Source organism: Myotis myotis, unplaced genomic scaffold, assembly GCF_014108235.1.
Source record: "Myotis myotis isolate mMyoMyo1 unplaced genomic scaffold, mMyoMyo1.p scaffold_m19_p_3, whole genome shotgun sequence".
Lineage (NCBI taxonomy): Eukaryota > Metazoa > Chordata > Mammalia > Chiroptera > Vespertilionidae > Myotis > Myotis myotis.
Genome location: NW_023416335.1, coordinates 103,998,509 through 104,016,771, shown reverse-complemented (window position 1 = coordinate 104,016,771; position 18,263 = coordinate 103,998,509). Strand labels below are relative to the sequence as shown.

The 18,263-nt window shown below is 40.9% G+C and overlaps 2 protein-coding genes across 2 annotated transcripts; one reads left to right on the top strand and one right to left on the bottom strand.

Moving 5' to 3' along the window:
* Nucleotides 1-1,289: 1,289 nt before the first annotated feature.
* LOC118650050 (regulatory factor X associated protein) lies at nucleotides 1,290-17,889 on the top strand. The gene is made up of 3 exons (XM_036297793.1): nucleotides 1,290-2,022; nucleotides 10,360-10,467; nucleotides 16,514-17,889. Exons 1-3 carry the CDS (start codon nucleotides 1,540-1,542, stop codon nucleotides 16,622-16,624), a joined length of 702 nt encoding a protein of 233 aa, XP_036153686.1. The 5' UTR covers nucleotides 1,290-1,539; the 3' UTR covers nucleotides 16,625-17,889.
* On the bottom strand, nucleotides 9,079-9,330 carry LOC118650051 (40S ribosomal protein S27-like). Its single transcript, XM_036297794.1, has one exon. It carries the CDS (start codon nucleotides 9,328-9,330, stop codon nucleotides 9,079-9,081), a length of 252 nt encoding a protein of 83 aa, XP_036153687.1.
* Nucleotides 17,890-18,263: the final 374 nt, after the last annotated feature.

Below are 18,263 nucleotides of genomic sequence, written 5' to 3'. Positions count from 1 at the left end.
TAGTAAGGGGGGGGGGGCAGGGAGGTTAGGGAAGGGGAGGAGGAAATGGAGGCACAGGGGTGTTCCTGGGAGGGAGAGCTCACTGGGTCTTCCTTCCTAAGAGTTTTAAGGGTGGAGCTTTGAGAGGAAGATCCAAATAGAATATTCAGCAGTTTTCCAGGTGTGCCCTTTCTGGGTTGTGGTCTCCACTGATTGATTGGCCAGCACCAGGGCAGGGTGTCATTATTCAATACAGCTGGTCCTTAAGTCAGCTGTGGCTGGTTTTATTGCTAATGTGGACCTACAGCTGAAAAAACTGAGGCCTAGATGTTAACTTTAGGGAGGAAAGGTCACTCTGGGAGTGAGGTCCCACCCTACAATTGTCCTTTGCTAGGAATCTGGGGCTTTCTATCCTGGTTACCTTCTGTACCAGGCCCATTGTCTTTGCTCTGTTCATGTCTACCACAGTATTAACAATTAAAGAAATAAGTTCCAAGGGAGAAAAACAAATTTATCAAGAGTAAATCATTTAGCCCTAGCTGGTTTGGCTCAGTGGATAGAGTGGCATCAGACTGAAGGGTCCTGGGTTCGATTCTGGTCAGGGGCATATACCTGGATTGCAGGCTCATCCCCAGTAGGAGACATGCAGGAGGCAGCCGATCAGTGATTCTCTCTTATCATTGATGCTTTTATCTCTCCCTCTCCTTTCCTCTCTGAAATCCATCAACATATGTTGTTTTTTTAAGGGGTAAATCATTTAGTCCTGGCCAGTTGCTGTGGCAGGGGAGCACATCCCCAGTGCCCAATGGTTAGAGTGTAGGCCTGCACACCAAAGCTTCGGGACTGGATTCCTGGTCAACAGCGTTGGGTTGCAGGTTTGATCCCTAGGCCTGAGACAACCAATCATGTGTCTCTCCCACATCAATGCTTCCCTCCCCCACCCTTTCTCTTTCTTTCCTCTAAAATATCAATGGAAAAAATATCCTTTGGTGAGGATTAACAAGAGTAAACCATTTAGCTCGCAACAAGTATAACTTGGACCCAGGTCTGGCCCACTCCCTCTCCACTATACCATTTTCAGATTGTCTCTGCCTTCACCCACTGCTATCTGGTAGCGCCACTTAATGACACTACTACATGCCTGGCCGCCTCCACAGGCCGCTGGACCAGCACCTGCGCAGTCAGTTCTGCCGGCAGCGCTCAGCCCCGCCCCTAAGAGACGCCCGGTCCCCTGGTGAGCCCCAGCGAAAACACCTTTACCATTGGTCTGCGCAGCCGCGCAGGCGCAGTTCGGGCACCACCGCGGGCCCCGCCCCTTTTCCTGTCGCCTGTCTTTTGAGTCTGGTTTGCGAGGTGACGTTGGAACCCGAGGGTGCGGAAAAGCTGGGTTGTGGACCCCCGCCAGGTCTCAGCACCACGGAGGTGCCGGGTGTTGCCGAGGGCGCGGGGCCGGTTGCCGCCAGTGGTGCGTTCCGCCCCGGGGCCCCAGCCCCTGCGCTGGGCCCGGCCCTGGCTCCAGCCCAAGGCCAGGCTAGGGCCTCGCAGCTCACCTTCCTGGTGATGCGTCCCTGCGGAAGGCAGGAGGAAGCTGCGGCCGACAGCGTCCTGAGGCAGGCTCCTGCCCTGGGGGGCAGTGCCGGGGCGGGCAAGCCTATTAGGTATCCTTGTGAAGCGGCGGGGGATGGAGAGGAGGAAGCAGGGGAGGACGAAGCCGACCTGCTGGACACTTCGGACCCTCCGGCGGGAGGCGAGAGCACGGCTAGTTTGGAGGACCTGGAGGACGAAGAGACCCACTCCGGGGGCGAGGGCGGCAGCAGGGGAACCCGGAGGCGGGCCAGCGGCGGGGGCAGCATGTGCAAGACCTGCACTTACGAGGGCTGCAGCGAAACCACGAGCCAGGTGGCCAAGCAACGCAAGCCGTGGATGTGCAAGAAACACCGCAACAAGATGTACAAGGACAAGTACAAAAAGAAGAAAAGTGACCAGGCCCTGAATTGCGGTGGAGCCGCCTCAGCTGGCAGTGCGGGGAACGTCAAACTGGAGGTATTATACTTTGGCTAGGGTCTTGGGGAGTGGGAGGGGGGAAAAAGCAATCCCACTCTGTGCAAACCTTATTTCCTGCCCCTGCCCACTGGCCCTGATATGGACCATGTTGCTGTGGCTGGACTTGAGGCTTGAGAGTGAGTGAGTGCTTGCCTTAAAGTTTATGCAAACGTGTGCAAAGCCTTAATAGTTCTGTTGCATCCTTTTGATAGATGAATAAATTTCAATGAAAGTGATGTTGCACATCAGAAAAGATGTAATTTCTAAGGTCTGGGATATGTACTGGAAGGACAGATAGTAAATGACTGATCCGGTTCATCACTAAAGGAGCAGGCAAAGAGACAGGAACCCAGATGAAATTGGTACTTTGGAGAAGGCAATCTCTCACTGTTTTCACTACCCTGTCTATTGTCAGTATCCTGTTTTGAGTATCAAGGTTCTTAGCACTCTGTTCCCTGTACCCCTATACCTAATACCCTATTCACAGTAAACCCATGCTTAGTCCCCTGTTCTCACTACTTTTTTTTTTTAGTACCTCTGGAGAAAAATAATTAAATAATAATGGGGTATAAGCCTCAGAAGATTTTTTGATTGTTTGAATTGAACTGTGTTGACAGTTAAAGTCAGTATGCTGAAGTTGGAATGCTGACTGCAAATCTCTATTCTATCATTTCTTGGCCATGTGCCCTTGAACAGGTTTTTAAACACTCTTAAGCTTAAGTTTCTTCATCTGTAAAATGGCTGTTAAAATAGTGCCTAGTTCATAATGTTACTGTGAATATGTGAGGTATTCCATATTGAGTGTTCACACAGTGTCCAGCAGATAGTAAAAGTCAATAAGCCTTAGCTATTATTGGTGTCACTAGAGGCCCGATGCATGAAATTCGTGCAAAAGTAGGCCTTCCTTCCCCCGGCTGCCGGCACTGGCTTCCCTCTGGCACCCGGACCCAGGCTTCCCTGGCAGCCTCGGCTTCGTCTGGAAGGACTGATGTCCGTTTAATTAGCATATTACTCTTTTATTATTATAGATTATTAGTGGTATTCTTTGAAGTTATTACAGATAAGCAGATACTTCATCCTGTGTGTTTTCCAATACTTCTTCAGTGCAGAGAAAACTTGAATTTTGTTAAAAGTGATTCAGAAAATAACTTTCAAAACTGAAAGCTGTCCTAGAATGTATTTTAAAAGTCTTTAAATTTCTTAGTTTTTGGCTGGACTTGAACAGCTGCCTCATTGCTCACATTTTAGATTTTGCAATTGTTTACAAATGTAATGTACTAAATATTTCTAATATCTGAAGTCACCAACATGTACTTAATTCACAGATTAGAGTCTTCTGACTTCTCATTCTCTTTTATTCCATTGAGTCCTTATCTGTTTAGAGTAAAAGGACTCCTTTTAGAATTTGATGAAACCTAATGCACCCTTTTCCCAGAAAAATGCACATATGTAGGTATTTAATTTTTCATACACATTCATGGAGTTCAGGATGCCTGTGTATCTTAGGTTTAAAATCTGCCCTATCCATATCCTTGTAAAATGCAATATTTTACCATGTTTTGGATTACAAGGAATTATGGAAATAAACATCTCATTTATTACAGAGTGAAAGTCAGGTAAGGGTGGTCGTTTATCTTTTTGTATATTCCAAAAGTACCCATTCACTTCATAGTTCATTACAGAGAGAGAAGATAATATACTTCTTTTCACTTTTCAAGAAAGACGTTATTTACCTGTAACTATTGTCTTTTTTTAAATGGTCCAGCATTTCCACCTACAGTTTGAGGAAAATGTATAAAAGGTAAATTGATACTGGATTACAGTCTCTCCCCTCCCCCCCCAAAAAAAAATACAACCTTAATAATGTTCCTTTTCAAAAGTAATTTGGGTGATTTGTTGATGGTAGCCATTCAACAGGTGTGAGGTGATGTTTCATTGCCATTTTAATTTGCATCTCTCTGATAATTAGTGACTTTGAGCATTTTTTCATGTTTCTTGGCCATCTGTACTAGTATGTCCACTTTAGAGAAGTGTCTGTTTAGGTTCTTTGCCCATTTTTAATTGCATTGTTTGTATTCCTTTTGTTAAGTTGTATGAGTTTCTTATATATTTTGGAAATTAACTCCTTATCAGATGTATCATTGGTAAAATACAGTGGGCTCTCTTGTTGTTTTGTTTATGGTTTCTTTTGCTGTGCAGACGCTTTTTACTTTGATGTAGTCCCATTTGTTTATTCTCTAATTGTGTCCCTTGACCTAGGAGATGTATGGACAAACATATCTATGAGAGATGTCTGAGATTTTGGTGCCTATGGTTTCCTCTAGGATTTTTATGGTTTCACAACTTACATTTAAGTCTTTTATCCATTTTGAGTTTATTCTTGTGTATGGCGTAAGTTGGTGGTCTAGTTTTATTTTTTTGCATGTACCTGTCCAATTTTCCCAACGCCATTTATTGAAGAGAGTATTTTAATTCCATTGTATGCTCTTGCCTCCTTTGTCAAATATTAATTGAGCATAATGCCTTGGGTTGATTTCTGGGTTCTTTTTCTGTTCCATTGATCTATTTGCCTGTTCAAAAGTGCTGGCAAGGATGTGGAGAAAAGGGAACCCTAATACACACTGGTGGGAATGCAGACTGGTGAAGCCAGTGTGGAAATCAGTGATCCCACTTCTGGTAATATATCCTAAGAAACCTGAAACACCAATCAGAAAGAATATATGTATCCCTATGTTCATAGCAGTGCAATTTACAATAGCGAAGATCTGGAAACAGCCCAAGTGCCTGACAGTAGATGAATGGATAAAAAAGCTGTGGTACATTTACACCATGGAATACTATGCAGCTGTAAAAAAGAGACAGCTTGGAAAGATTTGTAGAATATGATTCTAAGTGAAATAAGCCAGTCAGAGAAAGACAAGTATCACACGGTCTTACTCATATGTGGAATCTAACAAAATAAACTGCACAAAATAGGTCCAGAGACAGAAGCATGGAATAGACTGAGGAATCTCAGAGGGAAGGCAGGGGTGAGGTGTGGTGTGGGAAAAGATTAACCAAAGAACTTATATGCATATATGCATAAGCCATGGACACAGACAATAGTGTAGTGAGGGCGGGGGAGGGTGGGGAGGTGCAGGGTTTCAATGGGAAAAGAAAAGGGGTCATATGTAATACTTTCAACAATAAAGATAAATTTTTGAAAAGAAGGTAATCATAAACAGTAATAATAAAAACAAAATGGAAAAATAAACCATAAGATTAAACTTCAAAAATATTACAATTTGGGGATAATTTAGGGATGGTAATTAATTGCTATAAGCAAGAAATAATAGCATACTATACCATTTGTGTTATATTTTCAGACCCTTTACCAGTTGAGATTTCAAGAACTGTATGTCTTTATCTTTATTGAACTGAGTGTAAAGAAAATACCAGTGACAGTCTGGATAGAATAAGGGCCAACTATATAGACTGCTTTAGTAGTAGAGAGGAGGATGGATAATTGTAGGCTGAGACACTCTGGGAAGGCTTTGCAAAAAAAATGGTAGTTTAAGCCAGAAAGGGTGGCTACTTATGCTTAATCAGCTACGTTTCGTATGTGCCATACATTGCTAAGCTGTAAATGAAACCGCACAATGGGATAGGTACTGTACTAAAAGCCTAATATGTTAAGTGTCCGGTGATTCAGCCAATCAAAGCGTAATATGCTAATATGCTAAGGCCGCTCAACCGCTCGCTATGATGTGCACTGACCACCAGGGGGCAGACAGTGGACTGGTCGACCAGTCACTATGATGTGCACTGACCACCAGGGGGCAGATGCTCCGACCAGTAGGTAAGCTTGCTGCTGGGGTCTGGCCGATCAGGACTGAGCGAGACAGGCCGGACACGCTCTGGAGCCCTCCTGTGGTCCCTCACTGGCTGGCCAACCTCCCGTGTCCTTCCTTGACCCCAATTGTGCACCGATGGGGTCCCTTGGCCTGGCCTGCGCCTTCTTGCAATCCAGGACCCCTCGGATGTCAGAGAGCCGGTTTCGACCCGATCCCGCAGGCCAGGCCGAGGGACCCCACTGGTGCACGAATCCATGCACCGGGCGTCTAGTATTTTGCATATGTGGAAACAGGCACAGAGAGGTAAAGGAACATGGCTTAGATCAGCGGTCACCAAGAGTGGTCCATGGACCACTGGTGATCCGCGATATCCAAAAGGTTGGCGACTGCTGTCCTAGATGATAGACAAGTACTCAAACCCAAGTACTTGATTCTAGAGCCTTCAGTCTTAACCCATACTGCTTCCCTAGAATTTTGGTAGGTAAAAAGAAAGGCACATTTTAGTAAAGAAATGAAAGTGGGAATATGAAGACACTTTGAAACAACAGCAAGTGGATCATTATAGCTAGAGTAGGATATTTTGTGTGGAAAAATACATGAAAGATAAATGTGGGAAGAGGGTTTGAAGCCAATTTTTGTATGGTATTGAATGCCAGGCTCTAGGGTTTGGATTTGGAGTCTTTAAAGGAAGGTTTCTGTTTAGGGAGTTACTGGGATTCCTACTTTATTGGGGTGGATTAAAGTCAAAAGCCTATAGCTGTATAGACTCTTTAGGGAGATCATTATATAGGGTGTTCCAAAATTCAAGCAAGATTTGCAATTCAATTCAATTGCAAATGTTGCGTGAATTTTGGGACACCCTATAGTAGGAACTCATAGATGATAATGTGGGTCTTCTGCTGTAGTTTGAGCAGCAAGATTAGAAATTAATGTATTTAAATCAGCATTTCTTACACAAATCAAGGTTAAATAAGGAACACATCTATCTATATATCTACATATAAAAGCCTAAGTGACTGGCTGACCATTTGACCAGTCAACTGTCCAGTAGCTATGATGTGCACTGACCACCAGGGGGCAGACACTCAATGCAGGAGAGAAAACTACAGGCATGGAAACATGGAACAGACTGATGAATCTCAGAGGGAAGGGAGGAGAGGGGGAGGTTGTGAAGAGATTAATCAAAGATCTTATATGCATACTAGAGGCCCTGTGCATGGATTCATGTACCGGTGTGGTCCCTCGGCCTGGCTTGCAGGGATTGGGCTGAAACTGGCTCTCCAACATCCCCCGAGGGGTCCTGGATTGTGAGAGGGTGCAGGCCAGGCTGAGGGACCCCACCGGTGCACAAATACATGCACCGTGCCTCTAGTATTTATATATATATATATATATAATAGTTCATGTATCTAAAAATTGTGCTATGTGAGAGACACATGAACAGGGGATAAAAGAATTAACCTGTAGGCTTGTAATCATTTAATATCTGAAAGGCTATCATATCAAAGAGGCAGTAGATTTATTTTGCATAGTTCTGAAGAAACTAGGACTTAGGAGAAACTCACAAGAGTTATGTTATTTCAGTTGAACCTAAGTAAAAGCCACCTAAATGTTAGAGCTTTTCAAAACAAAATGGGTTGCCTCAAAAGTTGGTTAAGCTTCTTAGGACAAAAAGCATTCAAAATATTTGAAAAGGGAATTCCAATATTTATAAAAGTTTAGACAATTCAAGGTTATTTCCACTACAACCTTCTATGATTTTGTGATATTAACATTCTGAATTCACATAGTACTTTGTCAGGGGTTATCCAGAATACAGGATACTCTGCCATCAAATCAATTTCAGCATTCCATTTCTCGTGCATATAAAAACATGTTTCTTACCAAGAATTGTCTGACGCCACGTGGGTTTCTAAACTGATGTTCTTTGCAGATTTTTTGTGAACATTTGAATGACTTAAATGTTAAATTAGAAGGAGCTGGCAAGACACTTGATGTTATGTTTGGTTACATAAAGGCTTTTGAAAAGAAACTGGAAGTCTTTAAGAGGGATGTGGATGGTGAGAAATTTAGATATTTCCCAAACCTCAAGAGGCACATCAAAGACCTCCCCAAAGATGACAGAACAGACTGTCAAAGCCTTCAAAAGCTGTTTTTAAACATCATCGAGTCAACTGTTGAGCAGTTCTTCTCAAGATTTGTGAAATTCAGAGAACTGGAAGAGACAGCAAAATTCATGAGGTTTCCAGACAGCATGAAACTGGAGGAACTAAACTTACAAATGTTTTCATGGATAGACATGGCTGACTTTGAAATGCAGTTGATTGAATTTCAGAGTAGCTCAATTTGGAAGCAGAAATTTATTGTCCTTAGAGTTGACTTGGAAAACATTGAAAAAAAGCGATTAGAGACAGGAGTACCAGAGAGAAGTGTCGAAAACGAACTATTGAGGATTTGGAATGCCATTCCAGAAAATTTTTTCTGTTTAAAAAACTTTGCAATAGCGTTACTCTCCATGTTTTCATTCACATACGCTTGTGAATCTTTGTTCTCAGTGATGAATTTTGTTAAGTCTCGTAATAGGAGTAGCCTGACGGATGAAAGTAGTAGCTCGTGCATATCTCTAAAGGTCACGAAATATAAACCTGATATAAAATCTCTGTCATCAGTGATGCAGCAGCAAAAGTCCCCTGATAATATCAAACGGAGTCATAAAGGTTCCTGTCGGACTATCAGTGTACATGTATACATTAAAAAATAAATGTATTTTTATCATCATATACTGTGTTTTTGTCGCTCGAATGAATTTTATTATTTCTTCAAGGTTCTTCACATACGTACACCTTAAGAGATATCAAGTAGGCGTAACATGTTCTCAAAAAATTAGGGTTGGCACGCAGAAGAATTTTGAGTCAGAGATTTTGCTGGTTTTGGCACACACTCACAAAAAGGTTGCCCACCCCTGTTATATAGGATGATTAACCAATGTTTTCCCAATAAGTTTAATGAAAAAAAAATTAGTACCATAGATAAAGTTAACCCTTTAAGGAAAGAGGAAGGGAGAAGTTACTTTTGCTTTTCCTGGGTATTAGAATACTCTTTTTATAGTTATTTTTTTGTTTTTACATTTTGAAGCCTAAATTGTTTAGGGATTTAACATTTTTTAAAAATCCAGAATGTGTTCATTGGGATGGTACCCCACTCTTCTTGATTCGAGGTGCTTTTATTGCTGCTTCCTTCTGAAGGAGCATTCTTCTGTAAGCCTTGCTTTTCCTCTTGTAGGCTGACAGAGACCAGTGGAGCAACTAACACACAAAACTACTGTTTGTGTATAGCTAAAGACAGGGGTGATTTTAAAGTATCCTGGGCATTTCACATGCATGAAGTAATTATTGGGGCTCTGCACCAGGGACTTATTGTGTTTCCTCCTCTCCTCTTCTGGAAAGGGATAAAGGAGTTCATTAGTGAGAGGCATATTGTCATGGGGAGGTTGTTACCACCAGAAAAGGGGGAATTGAACATTTTAAAAACACGTTGGTAAACTTCTCATAATGAAAAAAGTAAGGGATATTCTAATAGACAATTCAGAGGCCAGTAGAGTAAAGCCCAAGAGGAAAAAACAACAACGGTTTTGATAACCTAAATGAAGAGCAAAGAGATAGGTAAACTCACAGTAAGCATGACTATACAATAAGACATTTATAGTTTTATATTTGTTTAGTCAGAATTTTTGGATGTGGTCCATACTATATCATGTATTGAGAATGTTTGAGTCAACTAGAACAATACACCGTATTTTGTTATGCCAGGAAAATTTATGTGTTTAAGATTCTATCAGATAACTATGGGTACATATTTGGTAGGAAGTGCTACTGGTTTTGTTTGGGTAATGATGTCATAATATAATTTTAGGACTCACCTATTTTGTTTATGCTAGTGTTTTCCAGTCTTTTTCAAAACCAGTTTGTCATTTTCTCCTTAAAACTTGAAAATTTTGAAAGCTTTGTCTGTCAGTTGTTGCTTTAAGCAATATTTTACTACCTCCCCCCTTATTTTTTGTTGTTATTTGGACAGAAAAGTGCCAGTTAGAACGTCTAATATGTAAGTTGCCTTTGAGTTCATATATTCAATCCAAAGGCAGGCAGACTTTGTTTTGGCCGGGATAGCTTTCTATGAAGAGAATGTTCAGTTTGTACTAGGCATTTTTTATAAGATTGACAATAGCTCACAAGTAACTCTTTGTACCCCTTCCCACCACTTCTGCCCCACTATTAATTTTAAGACCCTTAAAGATACTGAAGATCCCAGGTTTGAAATCCTAGAGGGAGAGGGAGTGAGGAGTGTTACACTAACTTAATTGTCAACATTTTGCCTATTACTTGTCCAGGGACTGGACAAAAAGGAAGAGAATCAAAGACCTGTTTACTTCATCATTGAAGTGGCTGTAATCATGAATTACTTTGGTAAATGTTAATCCTATTTCCATTTTTATAATTTATTCCAGGAAAGTGCAGATAGCATTCTCTCAATTGTTAAACAAAGAACAGGAGCTTTGGGGGATCGTCCTGCAAGACCTACACTTTTAGAGCAAGTGTTAAATCAAAAAAGATTGGTAAGTATCTGTTTTAAAGTAGTTACAAATCTATTAACAAAAGTTGTTTGTTATAAATGGAAAGTTTAGAGTTTTAAAATTGTTAGACTGTTCATCAGAATTGTGCCTCTACCTGAATGCTCATAATGCTCTCCCAAGAGTATGAGTGGGAATTTTTTTTAAGTTCTTTCATTGTTGTTTTTATTTGTTTGTTTGTTTGTTTTAGAGAGAGACAGACAAAGGAAGGGAGGTGGGGGAGAGAGAGAAAAAACATCGATTGGCCCACTCCTGTACACCCTCTACTGGGAATGGAGACTGAAATCCAGGCTTGTGTCCTGACGGAATGGAACCCACGACCTCTCAGTGCATGGCTGAGCAGGAATACTTTTAATCCTATATCTTAATTGCCTAAGCCTGGATATCTGAGCAAGCTGGGATTTTAAAATAGATTTCTTATACTGAATTCTGGGGTTTGTGGAATAATGCTTTAACGGTGTTGAAATATAATTATACCAATATTTAATAAGGATCTCTATTATAAATTTGATAGAAGATATCAGAACTCAGGGGAGATTACTCAATAAATACTGGAATAATTGGATAATAACTTGAGAACAAAAAGAAAAGACACGGTAAATGGAAATAAATTCCTGATAAAGGTTTTTTTAATTAAAAAAAAATAGAATTAGGACTTTATCTCAAAAATCCGGAATGGAAGCTCTGGCCCTTGTGGGTGTTGTCCCATGCACAGAAAGATTGCCAGTTCGATTTCCTGTTAGGGCACATGCCTGGGTTTCGGGCTCAATCCCCAGTAGGAGGCATGCAGGAGGCAGGAGGCATGCAGGAGGCAGCCTATCTATGTTCAGTTCTCACATAGATATTTCTCTCTCCCTCTCCTTTCCTCTCTCAAAAGAGACTAGTAAGGATCTGCCTTTAAATACTTATAAAAATCAATAAAAATATTTTTTAAAAATCTGGAATGGGAATTTTTTAGTTTAAAAGAGATAGACAAGAAGATTATAAATTTGACTACATAAAAAATGCTAAAGTAAAAAATGGTGATAAAAATAACAGTGCACTAAAGTAAAAAATGGTGGTAAAAATAAAAATGCATACTTAAATAAGGAAAAATATCTGTAGCAAATATAAAAAAACTATGGTTAACATTTTTGTTACGTGAAATATAAGTTGCTGAGGAAAATATTTAGCTTCAGTACATTGCAAAAGATATAACAAGGAGGAAAAAGCAGAATTTCTACCATTAACTTATATACAAAGGTATACAGCAGCGGGTCTCAACCTGTGGGTTGTGACCCCTTTGGCGGTCGAACGACCCTTTCACAGGGGTTGTCTAAAAGCATCCTGCATATCAGATATTTACATTACAATTCATAACAGTAGCAACATTACACTTATGAAGTAGCAACGAAAATAATTTTATGGTTGGGTCACAACATAAGGAACTGTATTTAAAGGGCCAGAAGGTTGAGAATTACTGGTATACAGTAATGCAATATTGATAATACAATAAACCATAACCATAAGTGGAAACAATTTAAATGATAACACAGTGATGTTGAGGGTTCCATGAAATGGGCAGTCTAATTTTGTTCTGTTGATGGCATCATATATTGGCACAATGCTTCTAGAAAGCAGTTGAACACTATGTATCAGGAGTCTTTAAAATGGGCATCCTCTTTGACTCAGAAATCATATTTACTGTAAAGACGTTCACAGAAAATAAACCCTAAATATGGATAAAGTTAAGCATAAAGATATTGCCAGAAATGTATTTATCATAAATAGTAAAATCCTATCTAATAAAAGACAAAAGGGTAATTAACCATACCTCTGCTACGCTTCCCATTGGCTAATCAGGGCAATATGCAAATTAACTGCCAACAAAGATGGTGGCCAGCAGCCATGCAGCTGAAGTGAGCAGGAGGCTTGCTTGCTCCAGTGATGGAGGAAGACAAAGTTCCCCGCCTGCCACGGTCCAGCTCTGAGCCCGAAAGCAACAATGTTTCAATTATAGAAGCTAAACAAACCCCAGATACCTGCTTTCAGCCGGCCTTGGCCTCAGAGCTGGGAGCGCCAGTGATGGCAACAATGTTTCAATTATAGAAGGTAAATAATCCCAGAAAAAAAGAAAAAGAAAAAAAGGAGAGGCTCATAGCTTCAGTCCCGGCCAGCCTGAAAACGGCTCTCAGCCACTCACCCAGACTGGCCAGGCACCCTAGTAGGGACCCCCACCCTAAAGGGGGTATGGCCAGCCTGAAAACAGCCATCAGCCCCTCATCCAGGCTGGCCAGGCACCCCAGTGTGGACCCCCACCCTGAAGGGGGTGTGACCAGCTGCAAACAGCCATCAGCCCCTCACCCATCCTGGCCAGGCACCCAAGCGGGACCCCCACCCTGATTCGGGACACCCTTAAAGGCAAACCAGCCGGCCCCCACCCGTGTACCAGGCCTCTATCCTATATAGTAAAAGGGTAATATGCAAACTGACCCTAACAGCAGAAAGACTGGGAATGACTGGTCACTATGACACACTGACCACCAGGGGGCAGACGCTCAATGCAGGAGCTGCCCTCTGGTGGTTACTCGCTCCCACATGGGGGAACTCTGCTCAGCCACAAGCCAGGCTGATGGCTGCCAGTACAGCGGTGGTGGTGGGAGCCTCTCCTGCCTCCTCAGCAGTGCTAAGGATGTCCGACTACAGCTTAGGTCTGTTCCCCGCTGACAAGTGAACATCCCACGAGGGCTGCCGGGCTGGCAGAGGGATGTCTGACTGCCATCTTATGCCCAAATCCCCAGGGAGCAGGCCTAAGCCAGCAGGTGGTCATCCCTTGAGGGGTCCCAGAGTGTGAGAAGGCACAGGCTGGGCTGAGGGACCCCCGCCCTCGAGTGCACAAATTTTTGTGCACTGGGCCTCTAGTAGTAGTATAAACAACCTAAATGCTCAACAGTTTCATAACAATTAAGAAGACTGATGTACATTTATTTAATAAAATGTTGGGTAGTTTTTACAACTAAATTTTAAATAAAACTAATAAATAGAAAATGTACTGTGCTATAATGTTACATTTTAAAATTAGTATTTAATGATAGTATTTCTATTTTATCTTTTCAGTTTATCTTTTTCAATTTATTGGAGCCAGAGTTTTATTTTTTCATCAATTTTTTTTATTATTATTAAATTAAATCTTTATTCAGATTATTACAGTTGTTCCTCTTTTTTCCCCCCCATAGCTCCCCTCCACCTGGTTCCCCTCCCACCCTCTGCCCTCACCCCCCCCCCCACTGTCCTCCTTCATAGGTGCATGATTATTGTCTAGTCTCTTCCCGCATCCCCCACACCCCTTTCCCTGCCAAGAATAGTCAGTCCACTCCCTTTCAATGCCCCTGTTTCTATTATAATCACCAGTTTATTCTGTTCATCACATTATTTATTCACTTGATATTTAGATTTGCTTGTTGATAGATGTGTATTTGTTGTTCATAATTTGTATCTTTAGGTTTTTTCTTCCTCTTCTTAAAGGATACCTTTCAGCATTTCATATAATACTGGTTTAGTGGTGATGAACTCCTTTAGCTTTTCCTTATCTGTGAAGCTCTTTATCTGACCTTCAATTCTGAATGATAGCTTTGCTGGGAAAATTAATCTTGGTTGTAGGTTCTTGGTATTCATCACTTTGAATATTTCTTGCCACTCCCTTCTGGCCTGCATAGTTTCTGTTGAGAAATCAGCTGACATTCGTATGGGTACTCCCTTGTAGGTAATTGACTGTCTTTCTCTTGCTGCTTTTAAGATTCTCTCTTTGTCTTTTGCTCTTGGCATTTTAATTATGATGTGTCTTGGTGTGGTCCTCTTTGGATTCCTTTTTTTTTTTAAAATATATTGTATTGATTTTTTACAGAGAAGAAGGGAGTCTATTCCTTTCACCAGGTAGGGGAAGTTTGCTGTCATTATTTCTCCAAATAGGTTTTCAATATCTTGCTCTCTCTCTTCTTCAGGCACCCCCATAATTCGGATGTTGGTGCGCTTGAAGCTGTCCCAGAGGCTCCTTACACTATCTTCGTATTTTCGGATTCTTTTTTCATTTTGCTTTTCTGGTTGGGTGTTTTTTGCTTCTTCATATTTCAAATCTTTGACTTGATTCTTGCGATTCTCTGGTCTGCTGTTGGGAGTCTGTATAATATTCTTTATTTCAGTAAATGTATGCTTGATTTCTATTTGGTCCTTTATCACAACGTCGAGGGTCTCACTAGATTTCTTTAGGGTCTCATTAAGTTTATCAGCGGTTTCTAGAAAATTCTTGAAAAACCTTAAAAGTGTGGTTTTGAACTCTATATCCAGTAGTTTGCTTTCCTCCGTTTCTGTCATTTGTGTCCTGTTTCTTTGTCTCGGCATTTTTTATGCTTCGCTGTGTCGATAGAGTGGCTTTCTGTGCTAAGTGTCCTATCGGGCCCAGTGGCTCAGCCTCCCCAATTACCTGAGGTAGACACTCTTGGTACACCCCCTTGTGGTCTTTGTGCAGTCTTGTTGTAGTTAAGCCTTGATTGTTGTAGGTAACACTGGGAAGGATTGACCTCCAGGCCAATTGGCTGTGAGAATCAGCTGTTTCTGCAGTGGGAGAACTGGCTCCTGGATCTCTAAGGAGGTGCTAATCTAGCCTCTGCCTGAGGCTACTCAGCAGAAGCCAGCTGTGAAGCAATGCAAGTTGCCCTGGGGCCTTGGGTCAGCTGCAGTTTGTTAAGTAATTTTCAGATTACAAAGGGCCGGGCCTTTCATATGCAAAAGCCTCTGTGCACAGCTTGGGCGGGGTGGGGTCCCAGGGGATCAACAGGCTGAAGCAGCAGTTATGGCTGCTCTCAGTCCTGCCCTCAGAGGCCCCAGCAATCCCTGTGAGCACCTCCGAGAGAAAGCTGCCCTCGAGTTCCAACCGATGCCAGACAGTCCCGTTTCTCCAATATGAGTCTGGGTCCCCAGAGACTCAGCCGGAACTGGAGCTCAGAGGTTGAGACTCCCTCCCGATTGAAAAAGACAACCATGTCCTCAGCCTCCAGCCTTCTCCGCATGCACCTCCGCACCTTTGTATTTTACTTCCGCACCCCCCCGCCTCCCGCTGGCCTGGTCACTCCTCAGGGCCTCCCCACTGGTGTGGTCGCCCCATGCAGCCTGCTGTTCAGTCGTTTGGTCATCCCTCACTAGCCCCCCTACTGGCCTTGTTGCCCCACGCAGCCTGCTGTTTGGTCGTCCGTCTGGTTGTTTCGGTTGTGATGGCCCCTGGCTTTTTATTTATTAGGATATGATTACAACTGTATTTTAAAATGAAACATGTACAAAAAGTATTGGCTGTTTTAAAGCAGTTGTATTCTTTCTTTTCAGAAATTTTGGTAATCTACCTCTCATTACACACATACCTATATTTAAACACTCACACACCAAATAAACACACATAATTTTTTATTTCTTCAGAATGACTTAGTAGGTTCATGGGAGAAATTTGAGTTCCAATACCAGTCTTAAATGTATTTGCAGTGTCATTTAACTGCCATTTTCACATGTGGCCTCTTTTCATTTTCCTTGCTCAAAACCTGGGTCAGTGCTATTGGCTATTTACTCTTACGTTTTATAGAGAATATGTATGCTGGCATCTATAATAATAAAAGAGTAATATGCAAATCGACCCAACAGCCTTCTGGACAACCTTCCAGGCAACCTTCCAGATGAAGCTGGGGCTGCGAGGGTCTACTCTTGCATGAATTTCATGCATCGGGCCTCTATATCATATAAAACATTTCTTTTGTGTACAACGTCACCAATAAGATCAAATTTTACCCAGTTTTTAGATTTTAGTATTTTGATGTATGACATCAAATTTTATTACTTTACAGTTTAAATGCAGTGTATAAGATGCAAACACTAATTTAGGCATGTTTTGTTTTCTAAGCATATTGTATCTTGTGTAGGGACCTAGCAGTAATGTCATAGCGTGTTTACAGTCTAATCCCATAAAAATAATGCTATTAATAAGTATGTTTTTTTCTTTTTTCTTTTTAAGTCATTATTAAGAAGCCCAGAAGTGGTGCAGTTTTTACAGAAACAACAACAGCTATTAAATCAGCAAGTTTTGGAGCAAAGACAACAACAGTTTTCAGGAACATCAGTGTGAGGGAATTTATTAAGAAGCTCTACATGTTTTTTTATCTTATTGTAGTAGACAAAAATATTTTTATACTAAGATAAGTGGGATAAGATATGCCAGAACATAAGCAGTTATTTTCCTGTAAATATATGTGTGCATTTGGAGATAAATAGGGATTGCACTTTATGCAACTGATCTTTTCAGATCATCATAAATTTGAAGAAATCAGCTTATCTTTTCAAAATAACATTTAATTACAATGTGTTTTTAACAAAATGTTCTTCTGTCTTTGTTACTAAAGATTTTGAAGCAGTTACTTTCTGTGAAAGTTATGAAGTTTTAATTGACATTAATCTTGGATCTAACTCAGTGGTTTTCATCAAGGGGCAGTTGGAAATGTTATGGGTATGTTTCACAGTGACTGTGAAACCTGCTGGCTTTTAGTGAATGAGCCAGGAATGCTACATGTTCTGCAGTATTTGGAATGGCCCTCTTAAGAAACACTGATAGCTACCTGTGATGAAAAAATGTGTTGGGGCACTTTTTGCAGTTAAGACTGGAGCTGTCAAAGAGGTAAGCATACTTTATATCTGTAGGGAAAGTTAAATTGTTAGATATCTGTGATATTAGGGTATATATATCTGTTTTTAGTAATGTGCTAGTGAAACCTGAGAGGGATTAACAGTACACTGGAATGAATGCACCTCCACAAGTTCGCTTCTCTTTTTCATGTTACCTGTTAGTGTTGATCTTTTTTAAAGCAGACACTGTTGTGTGTTGAATTTGTAAACAGTATAGATGTAGTTCATCCTACCAGTGCCAGGACAAAATTATTTTTTTAATACTCATGTATTTTTCAAAAAGAGATCCTGAAAATAAGAATAACATTCCAGCATTTTGTCAATGTTTTTAAAAATTGAGCTATATTTAAGACTCTGTTATTCCTAAATAATGTTCAAAGAATGACGCTAATATATATAGTTACTTTTTTCTTATATTTTTTTCCTAGGAAAACTTTTAAAAGGCAAACCTATCAATAAGAGTAACAAATTACAGTATGTCCAGTGTTAGGACAATAAATGTAGGTGTCTCAAGTTTAACTGCAAAAATGTGTTAGTTTCTTGGTTTTTAAGCTCTGAAATAGATAAGTTAAACTGAGTCATAGCTGTGCCAAGAAGTACTTAAGGAAAGAAAGAATCTTTTTGTTCATTTTTATATGCTTTAGACTTGCATATCTGTGCAAAAACACTTTTACCAATATTATTCATTAAAGTTCACTTGTTGACCTTTGAGTTGTCTGATTCACTTTATTCTGTAGTTGCTTCAGACTGGATACAGAGGAATTAATTTGCATTTGTAATTAACTGTTACTTGTTCTCTAGCTTATGGTGTTGGGAGCTTTATTGAATCCCTATAGGGCCGTGGTCGGCAAACTGCGGCTCGCGAGCCACATGCAGCTCTTTGGCCCTTTGAGTGTGGTTCTTCCTAAGCCTTAGGAGTATCCTAATTAAGTTAATAACAGTGTACCTACCTATATAGTTTAAGTTTAAAAAATTTGGCTCTCAAAAGAAATTTCAATCGTTGTACTGTTGATATTTGGCTCTGTTGACTAATGAGTTTGCCGACCACTGCATAGGGTAAGTTAACTTTTATGTGGGAAAAAAGT

What these genes read in the sequence shown, in the direction of transcription:
- LOC118650050 (XM_036297793.1), top strand. Translation starts at nt 1,540, where the DNA reads ATGCGTCCCTGCGGAAGGCAGGAGGAAGCTGCGGCCGACAGCGTCCTG. An exon ending in CGGGGAACGTCAAACTGGAG is followed by an intron (nt 2,023 to 10,359) that starts GTATTATACTTT and finishes AATTTATTCCAG; the next exon opens with GAAAGTGCAGATAGCATTCT. An exon ending in TGTTAAATCAAAAAAGATTG is followed by an intron (nt 10,468 to 16,513) that starts GTAAGTATCTGT and finishes TTTCTTTTTAAG; the next exon opens with TCATTATTAAGAAGCCCAGA.
- LOC118650051 (XM_036297794.1), bottom strand. Translation starts at nt 9,330, where the DNA reads ATGCCTCTCACTAATGAACTCCTTTATCCCTTTCCAGAAGAGGAGAGG.